Source organism: Haliotis cracherodii, unplaced genomic scaffold (genome assembly GCF_022045235.1).
Source record: "Haliotis cracherodii isolate W230 unplaced genomic scaffold, xgHalCrac1.p SCAF_8, whole genome shotgun sequence".
In the NCBI taxonomy this organism is placed as follows: domain Eukaryota; kingdom Metazoa; phylum Mollusca; class Gastropoda; order Lepetellida; family Haliotidae; genus Haliotis; species Haliotis cracherodii.
In genome coordinates, this window is record NW_027266341.1 from 22,154,927 (window position 1) to 22,169,010 (window position 14,084).

At 37.6% G+C, this 14,084-nt stretch overlaps 1 protein-coding gene across 1 annotated transcript in view; it reads right to left on the reverse strand.

Annotated features, from left to right (window-relative positions):
- Positions 1 to 12,258, reverse strand: part of LOC139450859 (uncharacterized) — a 48,835-nt gene extending 36,577 nt beyond the window's left edge. The window contains exons 1-2 of the mRNA XM_071232694.1: positions 12,134 to 12,258; positions 11,587 to 11,984 (exon numbers count right to left, since the gene is read on the reverse strand). Coding sequence (XP_071088795.1) covers positions 11,587 to 11,984; positions 12,134 to 12,258 — 523 coding nt within the window. The remainder of the gene's footprint in view (positions 1 to 11,586; positions 11,985 to 12,133) is intronic.
- Positions 12,259 to 14,084: the final 1,826 nt, after the last annotated feature.

Below are 14,084 nucleotides of genomic sequence, written 5' to 3' on the forward strand. Positions count from 1 at the left end.
TAACCACATGACATGGCTATAACAATCTGTACTCATATTTTTGTATGTGGATAGTACCAAGACAGATTGTATACTTGCTGGTTTTATGTTAAATAATACCCTGAATGTACCTCGATGCTGTGACTGGTGGTTTGATGGCTGTTTGACAAGCTTAAAGAAAACCTGTCAAAACTTTCAGAAACACAAATCCCTAGACTTCACAAGCCTCTAATCCAATAAGTATTAGTTTAAATCATTATTTCTACATAACATAAATAATAAGAAGTTGTCCCTTTAAGAAACTGAAGTCCTATTAGCAGGATAGAATTACAACACATCCATGGACTTATCTTTTAGTACAGCATTGGAGCAAGACTAAAAGGTCCCCTGTGTGTACCTTTCCCCAAAGAAACCAATAACAGTATTTAGTTTTCACTTCTATTTTTAGGTCTGATCTGGTTGTCTCTGTTAGATTCAGGCCTTTTTGAAGACCATATGTCTATCTGTGATCCAGTAGGTATTGACAGATGAGATCCTGAAATACGAAATACTCCTCCATTTGAATGATCCTGGAGCCGTCCTTGCTCATCTTTGCTTTTGACAGACTGAGAGAAACCAGACAGACAGACAAACAGACAGACAGACAGGAATCATTTAAAGAAAATGTTGATATATCAAATCTGAGGACATTATACATAAAATGTCCTAGATTGATTATGACCACTGAGTATATATTTTTGGAAAAAATATGCAATTGATCCATGACATGTTGATGGCTTCATTATTTGAGAGGATGTGGTTTAATAATTCATTTTCACTATTGTGGACATTTACATTTTGTGTGGATTATCCAAATAATATCCAAAGAGCCTGAGTCTTTCTTGACTGTGTCTTGTGGTGAATCCCATTCCCAGCATGTTCTCTCTACCCCTCCCCCAAACACCCCCTCCCCCCAAACACCCCCTCCTCCTCTTCAATCCTCTGTCTACTCGGCTGTTTACCAAACATCCATCCCGTGATCTATGTAAACCATGGCTGCATGTGGCAGCTGCTGGAGGCCATCTTGTCTGCAAGAGGCCATCATGTTTCTCCCACAAACACAACACCAGGAGATATATCTGTCCCACCATCTGTTGTAGTTGGTCAGACAGTTGGAATGACCCCTGTAGAGAGGCTTCTGTGGTCACCATGGTCTCCCATTTCAACAAATGCTGACCTTGGACAAAAAAAACTGTCTGGACAGCCATTGAGATATATCTGACCCGATCACTCAATGGGTGTATATCTACTTGGGTCAAGTCTTCCAGTGTAACTCAAGTGGCGTGTTGGTTTGCGTTGACCACAGGTGACTTGTCCCTCAATAATGACCCCCTGTCTGACCCTGAAGTTGATGAAGGGTGCCTAGTGTTCACAGAGATCCAGCTTATCAGGAACGGTTGATGGAAGGAGAACAGATCGGTAAACATTGAACACCTGATGGGATGTTCCTGAGGACTGTATGGGAATTAATTTTTTGTAATATAACAGGATAGAACATCATAGAGGGAAACCCTAGCTATCATAAATTATCTTGATGAAACATTTTTTTAAAATAATGTATACCCCGCACATCCTTGTTGGTAGGTTGGTAGAAAGAGTAACTTCAACGTTAACTTTTGTAATGCATTTCATTGACACCTTGATCAGACAGTTTGTGAGTATTTCAGATAGTCAGTGCAGATAGGTATTGTTCAAGAATAATAATACAAGCCTTGCTATTTCTGTACAAAACAATAATTAACAGTAACACCTTTGTCATCCAGTTGCTAATCAGTGCTGATTGACGGTGTTCAAGGAGGATATTTCAAGCCTTACGATGGCTGTACAAAGGAGTGATAGTTCAAGCCTCTCGCATATGAGAAAGAGGTTTCAAACTAAGTCTGACATGTATGGTTGACATTTCCATTAGAGAGAAGAGAATTAAAGACTATACATTGCAGTCAAACAAATTCAAACAAATTGACACCTAGTCTCATAGTTCGTTGGAATTTAAGAAATTGTATTTCCAGCTTTCCCTTTTAACCACAGTAAAGAAAACAAAAGATTTGTATCCACTTGTTTTAAGATGGATGTCAGGGGGCATTTAATGTTTCATTTCTTAAAAACAAATATGTTAACCTCAAATGAACAACGTTTTTTATTGTTTTATTTTTCATCTGATCATTTATTTTATAAACAAAATATACAATTGCTCTGGCCTAATCCCTCTATAAAATTCATTTACTGTGAAATACTGTTTTTAAGTTCACCCCCAATCATGGATCGTCTGTAGGATCAACATTGCTGCTCTGACCCAGGTTCAATATAAGACGAGACAAACACCCAGGACGATCTAGGACCCTCATCTGGCAATGACAGCCTGACAAACGATGAGTCCTTTCTGTAATGGTGCTCATTATCCCTGACTCTGTTCATAATGATTCAATAAGCTCGGACCTATCCATTCCACTCAGTGGGCAAATCACTGACCGTTATTGCAAGAAAACAAATACCATCTACCCTAGCCATGGATCACAAACTAGTCAAAACAAAGGCAGTGTACCAATCATCGCTACATCTCGGATGATGTTTGTTATTCCTTCGCTAGAACCCTTGTACGATTCTTCATTGTAGGAGACTATGATTACACAGGAGAACCAATTATGGGATTTCTCTTCCAGGATCTATGGGATTCAGTTGATATAGGTTGACAATTACTTTACATATTACTTTGGTATTTTTAGACCAGACTCCGGTTTGTAATATCTTTATGGATATGATGTGATGACAATGTATATATGTTTTTGATGGTGTAAGCTTTCTTTTATTGTTCTAGTAGTAGTGAGTGTGATTTGAATTAATACTGATTTGAACAGTATTTCTGTCAGTTCATGACAAATCAGCTTAATGATGTCAGAAAATCCAAGTTGATGCAGGCCTTTTGGGAAGACTAATCTGCAACTGAACCCATGATCAGATCCTGATATGACTAAGGGACACAACTCTGTCACAAGGTGAAATAGGGGCAGAGAAAATTAAAGAGGCAGACCAAGGGGAGTGTCATAGATGTATTTTTTTAAAGGGTCTTGAAATAAATGGCAAATTTTGTCACTTATCTGTTTTCTTATTTTGATGACAACAATTATGCTGTCTTTGCATCACGGAGAGGATATGATTAAAAGTGACTACTGATTCTGGAGGTTGCTAAAACAAATGACATGTTTGGGAAGGGTCATCTTTTTAGCACTCTTTTTAATGGAAATTCTCCCATCTTCGACACTAATGTCAACTCTAACAGCCGTGCAAAACCTCCCAACACTCTGTCAACCACCAAGCATGGATACAGCCGATTAGAAAATGGGGAGCACTGTTTTTTGGAAAAGGTGCATGCACTTAAAACTGAAAATGCCACCACATAATTCAGAAAACAATTTGCATTTGTTTGCCAGAAAGTAGTCTGTTAATTGTTATTCTAGTTGAAAACATGTCACCAAATGATTTTGTTGTGTGTTTTTTTATGCATGATTAGTATGCTTTAAAAAGGGGGAAGTACACCGCTGCACCCTCTGTGTGTTTCTTCAGTCACTCTCCGTTTCCTGTATCATGCTGGGGCGGTCGGGTAGCCTAGTGGTTAAAGCGTTCGTTCGTCACGTTGGTTGAATCCCGACATGGGTACAATGTGTGAAGCCCATTTCTGGTGTCCCCTGCCGTGATATTGCTGGATTATTGCTAAAAGCGGCGTAAAAGCAAACTCACTCACTCACTCACTCACTCACTCACTCACTCACTGTATCAGACTTGTTGCTACAATTTCTTTAATATTTTCTGTTTGTTTGTTGTTGAACTCTGCACTCAGCACTATTCCTGCTATATGCCGGCAGCCTGTAAATAATCATATCTAGACCAGACAATCCAGTGATTCATATTGTGGACAAAGATCCACATTTTGGGGGTATAATTTCACACTGTCAGTCAAGTTAATTGCGCCTGACCATTCAATCCATTTGGTAGCCTCCTATGACCAGCATGCTGGGGACCTATTCCAACCCAGAAAATCTCTATGGGATTACGACTAGCATAGGTTGCTGGGGACCTGTTCTAACCCAGAATCCCCCACAGTGTTACGCACAGCATAGGTTGCTTGGAACCTGTTATAACCCAGAATCCCCATGTGGTTACGACCAGCATAGGTTGCTATGAACCTGTTCTAATCCAGAATCCCCACAGTGTTACGCACAGCATAGGTTGCTTGGAACCTATTCTAACCCAGAATCCCCATATGTGGTTATGACCAGCAATGGTTGCTTGGAATCTGTTCTAACTCAGAATTCCCGTATGTGGTTATGACCAGCATAGGTTGCTTGGAACCTGTTCTAACCCAGAATCCCCATGTGGTTATGACCAGCATAGGTTGCTATGAACCTGTTCTAACCCAGAATCCCCATGTGGTTATGACCAGCATAGGTTGCTTGGAACCTGTTCTAACCCAGAATCCCCATGTGGTTATGACCAGCATAGGTTGCTATAAACCTGTTCTAACCCAGAATCCCCATGTGGTTACGACCAGCATAGGTTGCTTGGAATCTGTTCTAACCCGGAATCCCCATGTGGTTACGACCAGCATAGGCTGCTTGGAACCTGTTCTAATCCAGAATCCCCATGTGGTTACGACCAGCATAGGTTGCTTGGAACCTGTTCTAACCCAGAATCCCCATGTGGTTATATGACCAGCATAGGTTACTGTGAATCTGTTCAAACCTGGAATCCCAACCTCGAGGTTCAGTAGTAACAGTCAACATTGTATCAAAACTATATACACAATTTAAGTGTTTTAAGTGTTTCATGACACAATTAAGTTTATATTCACATCCATAACCACTGGTAATCAGTATTTAACCACACAGATTACATCCTCGCCAGAGAGGTAATATTTAAGCAGTCCAACTGGTGATTTGGGCTTACATCAGAAGGTTCCAACAATATAAGCCACACACTATGCCATTGTACATTTTTTTGTTCAACACTGTCTTAAAAAGTTTCATTTTTATCAGTCAAAATGTGAAATGAAAAACACACAATTGAAGTTTAATTCAATTTCTTGCACATTTTAGGAATTTTAATTGCCATTTTAAGCGTGTTTGCTCAAATGAAGTCAGAACAGAGACTTTTTGTGTCGGACCCAGCTGGTCCAGACTTAGGTAATATTGGGAGGTATAAAAACTGGGCATGAGCTGTTGTTCGTGGGATGATGCAGTCAGGTTTATCGAATCAGGAAAACATGCTTGTACAAGAAACTTGGTACTTTCAACACAACAAATTAACTTAAATCCAAGCAGTAGATTATCAAAGTTCAAACTGACTTACAAATTGATTTCCCAAAGCTTTTACATGGTACAAACGTTTTAAGGTTGAACACATTTGGATTTTTTTTCAAATTCTTACTTTTTAAAAGTAAAAAAGGAAAATTGTTGTTTCCATTATTTCATTTCTTCTTCAGAGGGAAACACGGATGCAACATTTATGATGTTTAATGTTGAAAATATTTGCCATGGCCTTGCAAAATTAACGAAACTGTTTTTTGTTGTCAGTATTTGATGTGGCCATGTTAAAGATGTGAATTGTGACCATTTGACATGGCAATGCTAAATTAAAGAAGATGTTTATTGTTGTGACCATTTGACATAGCAATGCTAAATTAATGAAGATGTTTATTGTTGTGAGACTTTGACATGCCAATGCTAAATTGATGAAGATGTTTATTGTTGTGAGACTTTGATATGGCAATGCTAAATTAATGAAGATGTTTATCGATGTAAGACTTTGACATGGCAATGCTACATTTTTTAAGATGTTTATTGATGTAAGACTTTGACATGGCAATGCTTAATTAATGAAGATGTTTATTGATGTTAGACTTTGACATGGCAATGATAAATTTATGAAGATGTTTATTGTTGTGACCATTTGACATGCCAATGCTAAATTTATTGGGATGTGTTTTACATCAACAAAATGTGACACAAGAAATGTGCTTCATGAGAGGTGCCCATGTGGAGAATTAAAGCCAGGTCTTCATGTAGGACCACTCTTTAAAAACTGAACCCTCTAAGCCCTTAGTGGTTTGATGCTTTAATAAATGGGACAACGTTTTCCACTTTTACATGCAACAATTACAGAAATTTGGTTTTGGAAATATTACATTATTGCAACACTGCAATAACATGAATCCCAACGGAGAATTATGTTTTGGACCTTGTAGCAAATGACTGTAGATCATATAATCAAGAACATTGTTTTGTCAGTTTTTGACAATTTTTGTACATTTGTCCAGCGAGGCACATGAAAAGTCACAGAAATGTCATCGATTTCAAAGGGTTCAGCTTTTCAGAGGAATTACCAAATAACTAAAGTCAATATCATCAAGAACCCTGGTTATTTTCTGTTATTCATTACTTTACATGTTTCTTTTTTCCACATCATTTCTTCAAAGTGTTCATCATATACTTTCAAAGGGTTTGTCTTTTAAGAGGAATTACGACATCGGTGTTACCGCAACTGACAGTTGAGGATGTCTTCAGAGACTCATTCAGTGGCCGAGATGGCATTTGTGAAATAAGGAAAACCATATTTATAGTGCTTTTTCAACCCAATACTGTGGTAATACATGATTTTGGAAGATTAAAAGTCAGTTGGAAAAACAATAACAGTATTGGATCGCTGTGGTAGTTCACTTTAAGAGTTATTAATACTTTTTTTCTACATTTAGAATTATTCTGTCCTTTGTTTTTTTTTCAGTATCAGCAGTTATTAGAATGAAGATATGTGGCAGCGATGGGATGTGTCTTTGGGATTTCCATGTGGGCAATATGTTGTCAAAGGCTCCACAAGTAAATATTATTATTTAATCAATTTTTTTATGAAAATATTTTTATTTTGCGAAAACTCTATTTGAAATATTGAAGTGTTTCATGAGGCATTTTAAATGTTTTAAGTTTTAAGGAATAGAAAATGATATTTAAAAAAAATTATATCATGATATTTAGACTATACACGCCATAAGATGGGATTACGTTATTGTTCAGGAATTCCCACTTTATGCGGTTACAAACAGTTAAGCAATATATTTCCATATATGGAATTTATTAAATAGAATTATGTGGGAAATTATCATACACATAATGAATTTGTGTCCTTGTCATTGTTAGTGTATCATACTTTTGCATACTTAATGACATTCAACCCAGAACTTGGAAAATACTCAATTTAGTTTAGTCAAGCAGAGGTTTCAAATCACAAGAACTATCTCTTGATTGAAACAGCTGATTTGACAACTGCATCACTGCAGAAGGGAATATTTATTAAACAAGAACTTTCTTTTCAATCATTGGTGGTATGCATTTTGAAATGATATGAACAAAAACAGTCTTTATTCAGAAAACATAACAGGTTACAAAATGCAGAGTTGCAGTTGCTACAATCTTCAAAGGATGTGTTGGAATACATTTTTGTCAGGAAACACATAAGAAATTTAGTGAATATTTTTCAAGTTTCAAGGAGACTAAGGAGAGCTTGATGTTTTTCTTATTTGAATCATATTTTTGGCATCAAAATGAGAGTGGTGATGTCAGTGGTGACATGACGAGTGACACAGAACATTGCAAGGCTTGCTGAACTTCTGTAGTGGTGCACGCTTCCTGTTGGTTGACCAAATAGCTGTGCTACACACTTTCAGTGCTGTCATATATATGAGTATTGTGTAAAAATTTAAATAACCAATGTTTAGCATATATAGAGCACTATTCATACTTTGTTTTAAGGCAAATATTATTGGCGTTTCCTAAACTCGGATTGACAACCTACTCATCACATTAAACTCAACACATGATCTTCACCCATTACCTTCACAAACACAAAAGAGTGAGTGAGTGAGTGAGTGAGTGAGTTGGGTTTTACGCCGCTTTTAACACTATTCCAGTTATATCACGGCGTGTCAGCTTAATGTGGGAGGAAAGCCCAAAGTGATGCAGGTCTCAGACGTTTACCACTTCGGTGAAACCCACGAGCACGGGTATGGTGCTGACAAACCTAGAAACATAATCGGGGTTGAACTGGGATTTGAACCCACAATCATTTCTGGCGTGCCCAAGGGACGCAACTCTGCACAGCGAATCTCAGCGTCTTAGACGACTGGGCCACCCCTGCCCCCCAAACACAAAAGAAATCATGTCTAGTTTAAAACTGTATTTTCAATGAAGAGCTAGGTAACCTTGCTAAATTTAACATTTAACACCTCATGCTTTGCGTTAAGGTCCAAATTCAATCTTGCATGGTTAAATCTACAGGTAACCTAGCCCTACATTAAAATTATAATCTACATCGTAAATTATCATTATTGTAAATGTATCAAGAAAAAGGACTCTTGCACTGGTATGATATAAAACATTTAATGAATACGTTTCATTTGTTTACAAAATTTAATCCATATGTTCATTGGTGAGTGATCGATCTGTCTGTCTTTATCACCATTGTTTTGTGAGTGCATACCTAAACAATTTATATATATTTGCACAGTCAGTACAGATATCTGATGATGGGTCTTGTTTAATAAATTTCTGTAAGTGTCTGAATGAAGATCAAAAACAAAATACAGAAGTTGCTGCATAAATGATTACTAAAACATCGGAATAAAAGCACATTTAGGTTAATTACCGTTTCTCTAATCCGGTCTCCTTTGACAGCTGAAAATAAACAAACATCAATGTTTTGAAAAGAAAATCCAGTTAGAAATAAATATAAAGCAATTCCTAGTCTACTGGATTACCATAGCCATATGTGAATGTTAGTTCCAGCCAGCAACTTTGGAAACATGGCAAGAATTTGGGGTCAAATTCCACTTTTCACACTCAGGGTAAATAATCCTCTTAAAATGAAATATGCAAATCTGTGGGATGTTTTGACACCATCAGTAAAGTTTGGTAATTAGTAGGTGCCGGTAGTGTTGGTGCTTGATCTTGGTGAGTTTAGGCACAGTGGATCGTGTTGTGTTTGTGGGATAGCTGTGATTTATAATAGCTTTAAGGCTTTTCGCACATTTTCAGGAGAACAGATACTGACGTAGCAGATGTTAGGAAATGGCCTTTCAAATGTGCCACTGAGGTTTTAGAATGTTAATTTGTAATATTTACTGGGGAAAAGTATATAACTGTCAGCTATTTAAAACTGAAAGTGCTCTTTGACATTTTGTGAATGTTTTTCTTTGGCATTGCTATTTCAAGGAACTCAATTTGCTTTTATGAGAAGTAATTTCCGAGTTTCAATATATTTGGTTTGAATCAACAAATGTTTATGTCATTCGTTTGTTTTGTTTTATGGTTTTGTAAAAGTGTGACACAAGATATGCCACTTTCTTTCCTGTCTTATTCCATGGGGGATAGTGGGGTGGGGGGATAGTGGGGTGGGGGTATAGTGGGGTGGGGGGATAGAGGGGTGGGGGATAGTGGGGTGGGGGATTGAGGGGATAGCATGTGTGTGTGGTACGTGGCTAAGGCATCCAGTTTCATTCTCCACTTGGGTACATTTTGGTACCCTGTCTGATGATAGTGGAATATGGCTAAAATTGGTTTTAAAACCACACTGCACAGCTCTATTTACATGTATTTAATATTATATTCTGTTGTTCGATAATTCTACAAGATTGTATTGCGATGTAAAGATAAATTATTTATTATTCATTTCTAATTTATTGAACAAGAAATAACAGACTACTATAGGTGCAGCTGCACAACAATGGACAGCAATATTTATACAATACATGTACCAATATACATATAGATATAACAAAAACATACACTAGTACCTAAATATGTAAAAAAACATATATGTAGAGTAAAAAGTAGGATACTTAAATGAATAAATATGGACAAAGCATGGAGGGGAATTTTATCATTTCTACCTTCCGCGGTGTTGTATAATGAGTAAAACTGAAAATCACATGTTATTTGTGTGTGTACTACTCAACTTTTGTTTGGGATAATCAGATAGAGTGAGTGAGTGAGTGAGTGAGTATGGTTTTACGCCGCGTTTAGCAATATTCCAGCAATATCATGGCGGGTGACACCAGAAATGGGCTTCACACATGGTATCCATACGGGGAATTGAACCCAGACCTTTGGCGTAATGAGCGAATGCTTTAACCACTAGGCTACCTGACCACCCCAATCAGATAGAAGAAAAAGAAGATTTAATGTACATAAACACCAACAATGGGTAGGGCCCAAAGCATGAACATGACTAGTTACAAAGAAAAGTCATAAACCTTTGATATACACAATGTAACAAAAATATTGCTGACATATTCGACGTAATAAGCACCCAGGGCACTCTCAAAATTAGAAATAGGGGGCTCTTATTTGAATATTATTTTGATGAAAAAAATAGAGTTGAAAGAGAAATTTTGTGGTTTATGCTGACAGCCTGAAATGTTTATGTACGACAGATGGATATATTTTTTCAGAATTAAATACCCATGATTAAGTAAAATACTCTGGACATGTTATGAGAATAAGTTTTGTGTATTGTGAAAGGATAAAAAGTCTCCCTACCAAAAGTGAAGTATATTTTATCTCCAAGCCATTATCATATGGTCAGTCTGCATAATCTACTTTCAGCTATTATCATTGCACTGTATAATTTCATCAAATGTGTTGTCTTGATAACATTGTCTCAAATTAATGCTATTATTAAATTTATTTTACAGTTATGTGCATTTAACAGACTCATTTCATCTTTGGTATAAGATTATCAAATTGGCATTTCCCAAGACTCTGTACTCATGTCAATTTTCTATGTTTATTTACTTGTTTACCTATTTAACCAAACAAGAAACCTCAACAACATTTTCATATAACATTATCTTCTACACTCATGTTGCAGTTTTCACCTTTTATAATCCCTGAAGAGTCTATACTCCCTCTGAATTTCTAAACTCCCATCCTTTAGCCAACCTCATCACACAATGAAACCTGTAACAGAAAACCAAATTATGCTGAATCATCAAAATCAAATAAAACCATCGTACCAACACCCACGATCCACTCCCTTGTGATTGGTCTCAAATCCATGTTGCCTTATTCATAAATAACCCCATTGGAATCTCGTAAAACCCCTGAGACCAGCTTCCCCAACCCCCCTAAACTGATCTGATGTACTCCCCCCTCAGTCCTTATCTCATTATGTCTCCATCATGTCCATCACACCTCCTGCTGACATCCATCACCATGTAAATGTCATCGCAGTATATACAGAAAACGCCAACAGAACTTCTCCTGTAGATATTCTTACAATTTATCTCAGCAGATAATACCTTGACAATGAGAAGCCCCAAACCTTCAACCTAATCTAAATACCAGTATAATTTGTTAAATAAGCAGCAGCCGGGTCATGTTACTACCAGCTACACCCTTGGCAAAGAAATCTAAATGTTAACAATCTGATACACAATGCTGATTTGTTTACTCATCTCTTTATCTTCAAACACTTCCTCTTTCCCAAATATACTCCAGTCCAATCCTCTCCCTCAGTCCTCTTTACCTTCCCTGGATCTTCTTTTTTCCCCTGGATCTTCTTTTTCCCACTGGATCCTCTTTTTCCCCTTGGATCGTCTTTCCATCTTTTCTTCTTCCCCTTCCCTCATTCTTTCTCTGGTTCCAATCCTCTTTCCCCCTTCCTTCTCCTCTGGTTCCAATCCTCTTTCTTCTTTCCCCCTTCCTTCTCCTTTGGTTCCAATCCTCTTTCCCCCTTCCTTTCTTCTTTCCCCCTTCCTTCTCCTCTGGTTCCAATCCTCTTTCCCCCTTCCTTCTCCTTTGGTTCCAATCCTCTTTCCCCCTTCCTTTTCCTCTGGTTTCAATCCTCTTTCCCCCTTCCCTTCTTCTTTCTCCTTCCCTGACTCCTTCTCCTCTGGTTCCAATCCTCTTTCCCCCTTCCTTCTCCTCTGGTTTCAATCCTCTTTCCCCCCTTCCTTTCTTCTTTCCCCCTTCCTTCTCCTCTGGTTCTAATCCTCTTTCCCCCTTCCTTTCTTCTTTCCCCCTTCCTTCTCCTCTGGTTCTAATCCTCTTTCCCCCTTCCTTTCTTCTTTCACCCTTCCTTCTCCTCTGGTTCTAATCCTCTTTCCCCCTTCCTTTCTTCTTTCCCCATTCCTTCTCCTCTGGTTCCAATCCTCTTTCCCCCTTCCTTTTCTTCTTCCCCTTCCCTCATTTGCCTCATCCTGAAATTAAACATTTTTGGGGGGTTCATATGGATTATATGAGATAACTTTATTTCCAGTCTGCTGTCTACCCTACCCCTAGAATACTCCCCTGCCCCAGGGCCAGCGCTTCCTTTCACCACCCCCCTTCTGCAGCAGCTGTCCAGCACTCAGATGTTAGCATCTGTACAAGAAAGGGGAGCTAATAAAAAAAACGTTCCAGTAAATGCATTTTGACAAGAGGTACTTACCATACTGCAGTCACTCAGTACAGTGCGGGAATCAAATGGCACATGTTTAATCTACCATACGCTGGGGCATATGGTCAATTAACACAGAAACAACAACTGGATTGTTTTCCACCTGGAGGGGCAACATTATGGGAGCTTTGGGAGGGATGTGTTAAGATGGAAATCTTGGCTTACATGCTTTTTAAACATGTATGACAGTTGTTTTAAAGGCTTTATAAGCAGGGGAATGATGTGAGGGGGTGTATGCATGTGAGTGTTAAGATAGAGCAACAAGGGTTGGAACAGATATAGTGAAATGTATGTGTATGTATGATTGGTGGGGAGAAGGGTGGGAACGTAGGACAAGATAAGATAAGATAAGATAATATTTATTGCAGGAAATATTCCTTTGCGGAACAGATGCAATATTTAGATTACAAAGTTTTGATTCATACATACATTTATCCATAAATACTTTCATAAATACATACATGTAAAAACACAGTAATCATTAAAAGAAAATGTCCATATTTCAAAATCGAATGTTATACATAAAATGTCCTAGATTGATCATGACCAGTGAGTATTTATTGCTTGAATTAAAGATATGAAAATATATGCAATTGATGTTGATGATGTCATTATTTGAGTGGATGTGGATAATTTTCCAAAAAGCATACTTCTTACATGACTGTGTTTGATACAGTGAAAAAGGTAGTGTTTTATGCTTCTTAAAAACTTTAGTGTCTCATGTGTAATATTGGCTGGGCATTGTGCATGTCCACCCACAATATTTAGTATTTTTAATGCTTTACAATGCATGACACTTAAACAAAAATTCTTCTTTTTTATCTTCTTCTTCTGTAAGCACTTTTGAGATAATTGATGGTTGCTGATTGCTAGTGTTTTTATAACAAGATGATAGTTAAAGGTTTCATTTGGAACTGACTTTATGGTTGTTACGTCGCTATATAAGTGCAATAATCTTGGACATGATGTTAAACCCTATTTTACCTCACCTTTATGGTTGTATAGTGTCTAATATCAGGGATTTATCCTGGACTTAAACTGAGTTCCCATGGTGGGCAAATTGGGAAAAATCATTATTTTGTCCAAAATTGGGATTTTGAAAAGTTTTTATGTCCCTTAATTCAGAGGTATTTCAATCTCATTAAAATCAGATCTTAGTTCTCGCTATCGCTAAACAAAGATCTGAAGACATTCCATAACAGGTCATGTCAGAACGACCTTTCATCCGACCAATCAAAGCATCGCTTACCAGATCATGAAAGTGACAGTTGGAATGTGTTTTTTAATCATGCAACCTCGAAACATGGTGTATTCCAAACGAATGACAGTTACGGCCGTATGACTGATTCCGTCAAAATCATCGTCTATCTCTTGATTCTGAGGGAAAAACATTTGACTGGAGGAGGCGTTGCACAGTATGCGGTAGTCACTGCCATACAATCTCAACCATATATATGACATTTCAGAATGTTTGTTTGTTCAGTTTTTAAAATTTTAATCGAGAACTTTGTCAACATACTTTTCAAGCGTCGTCTGAAATTGAAGTCGCCGGGTTGAAACGAGTGCCATAAAGCTTGAGAAAGCTG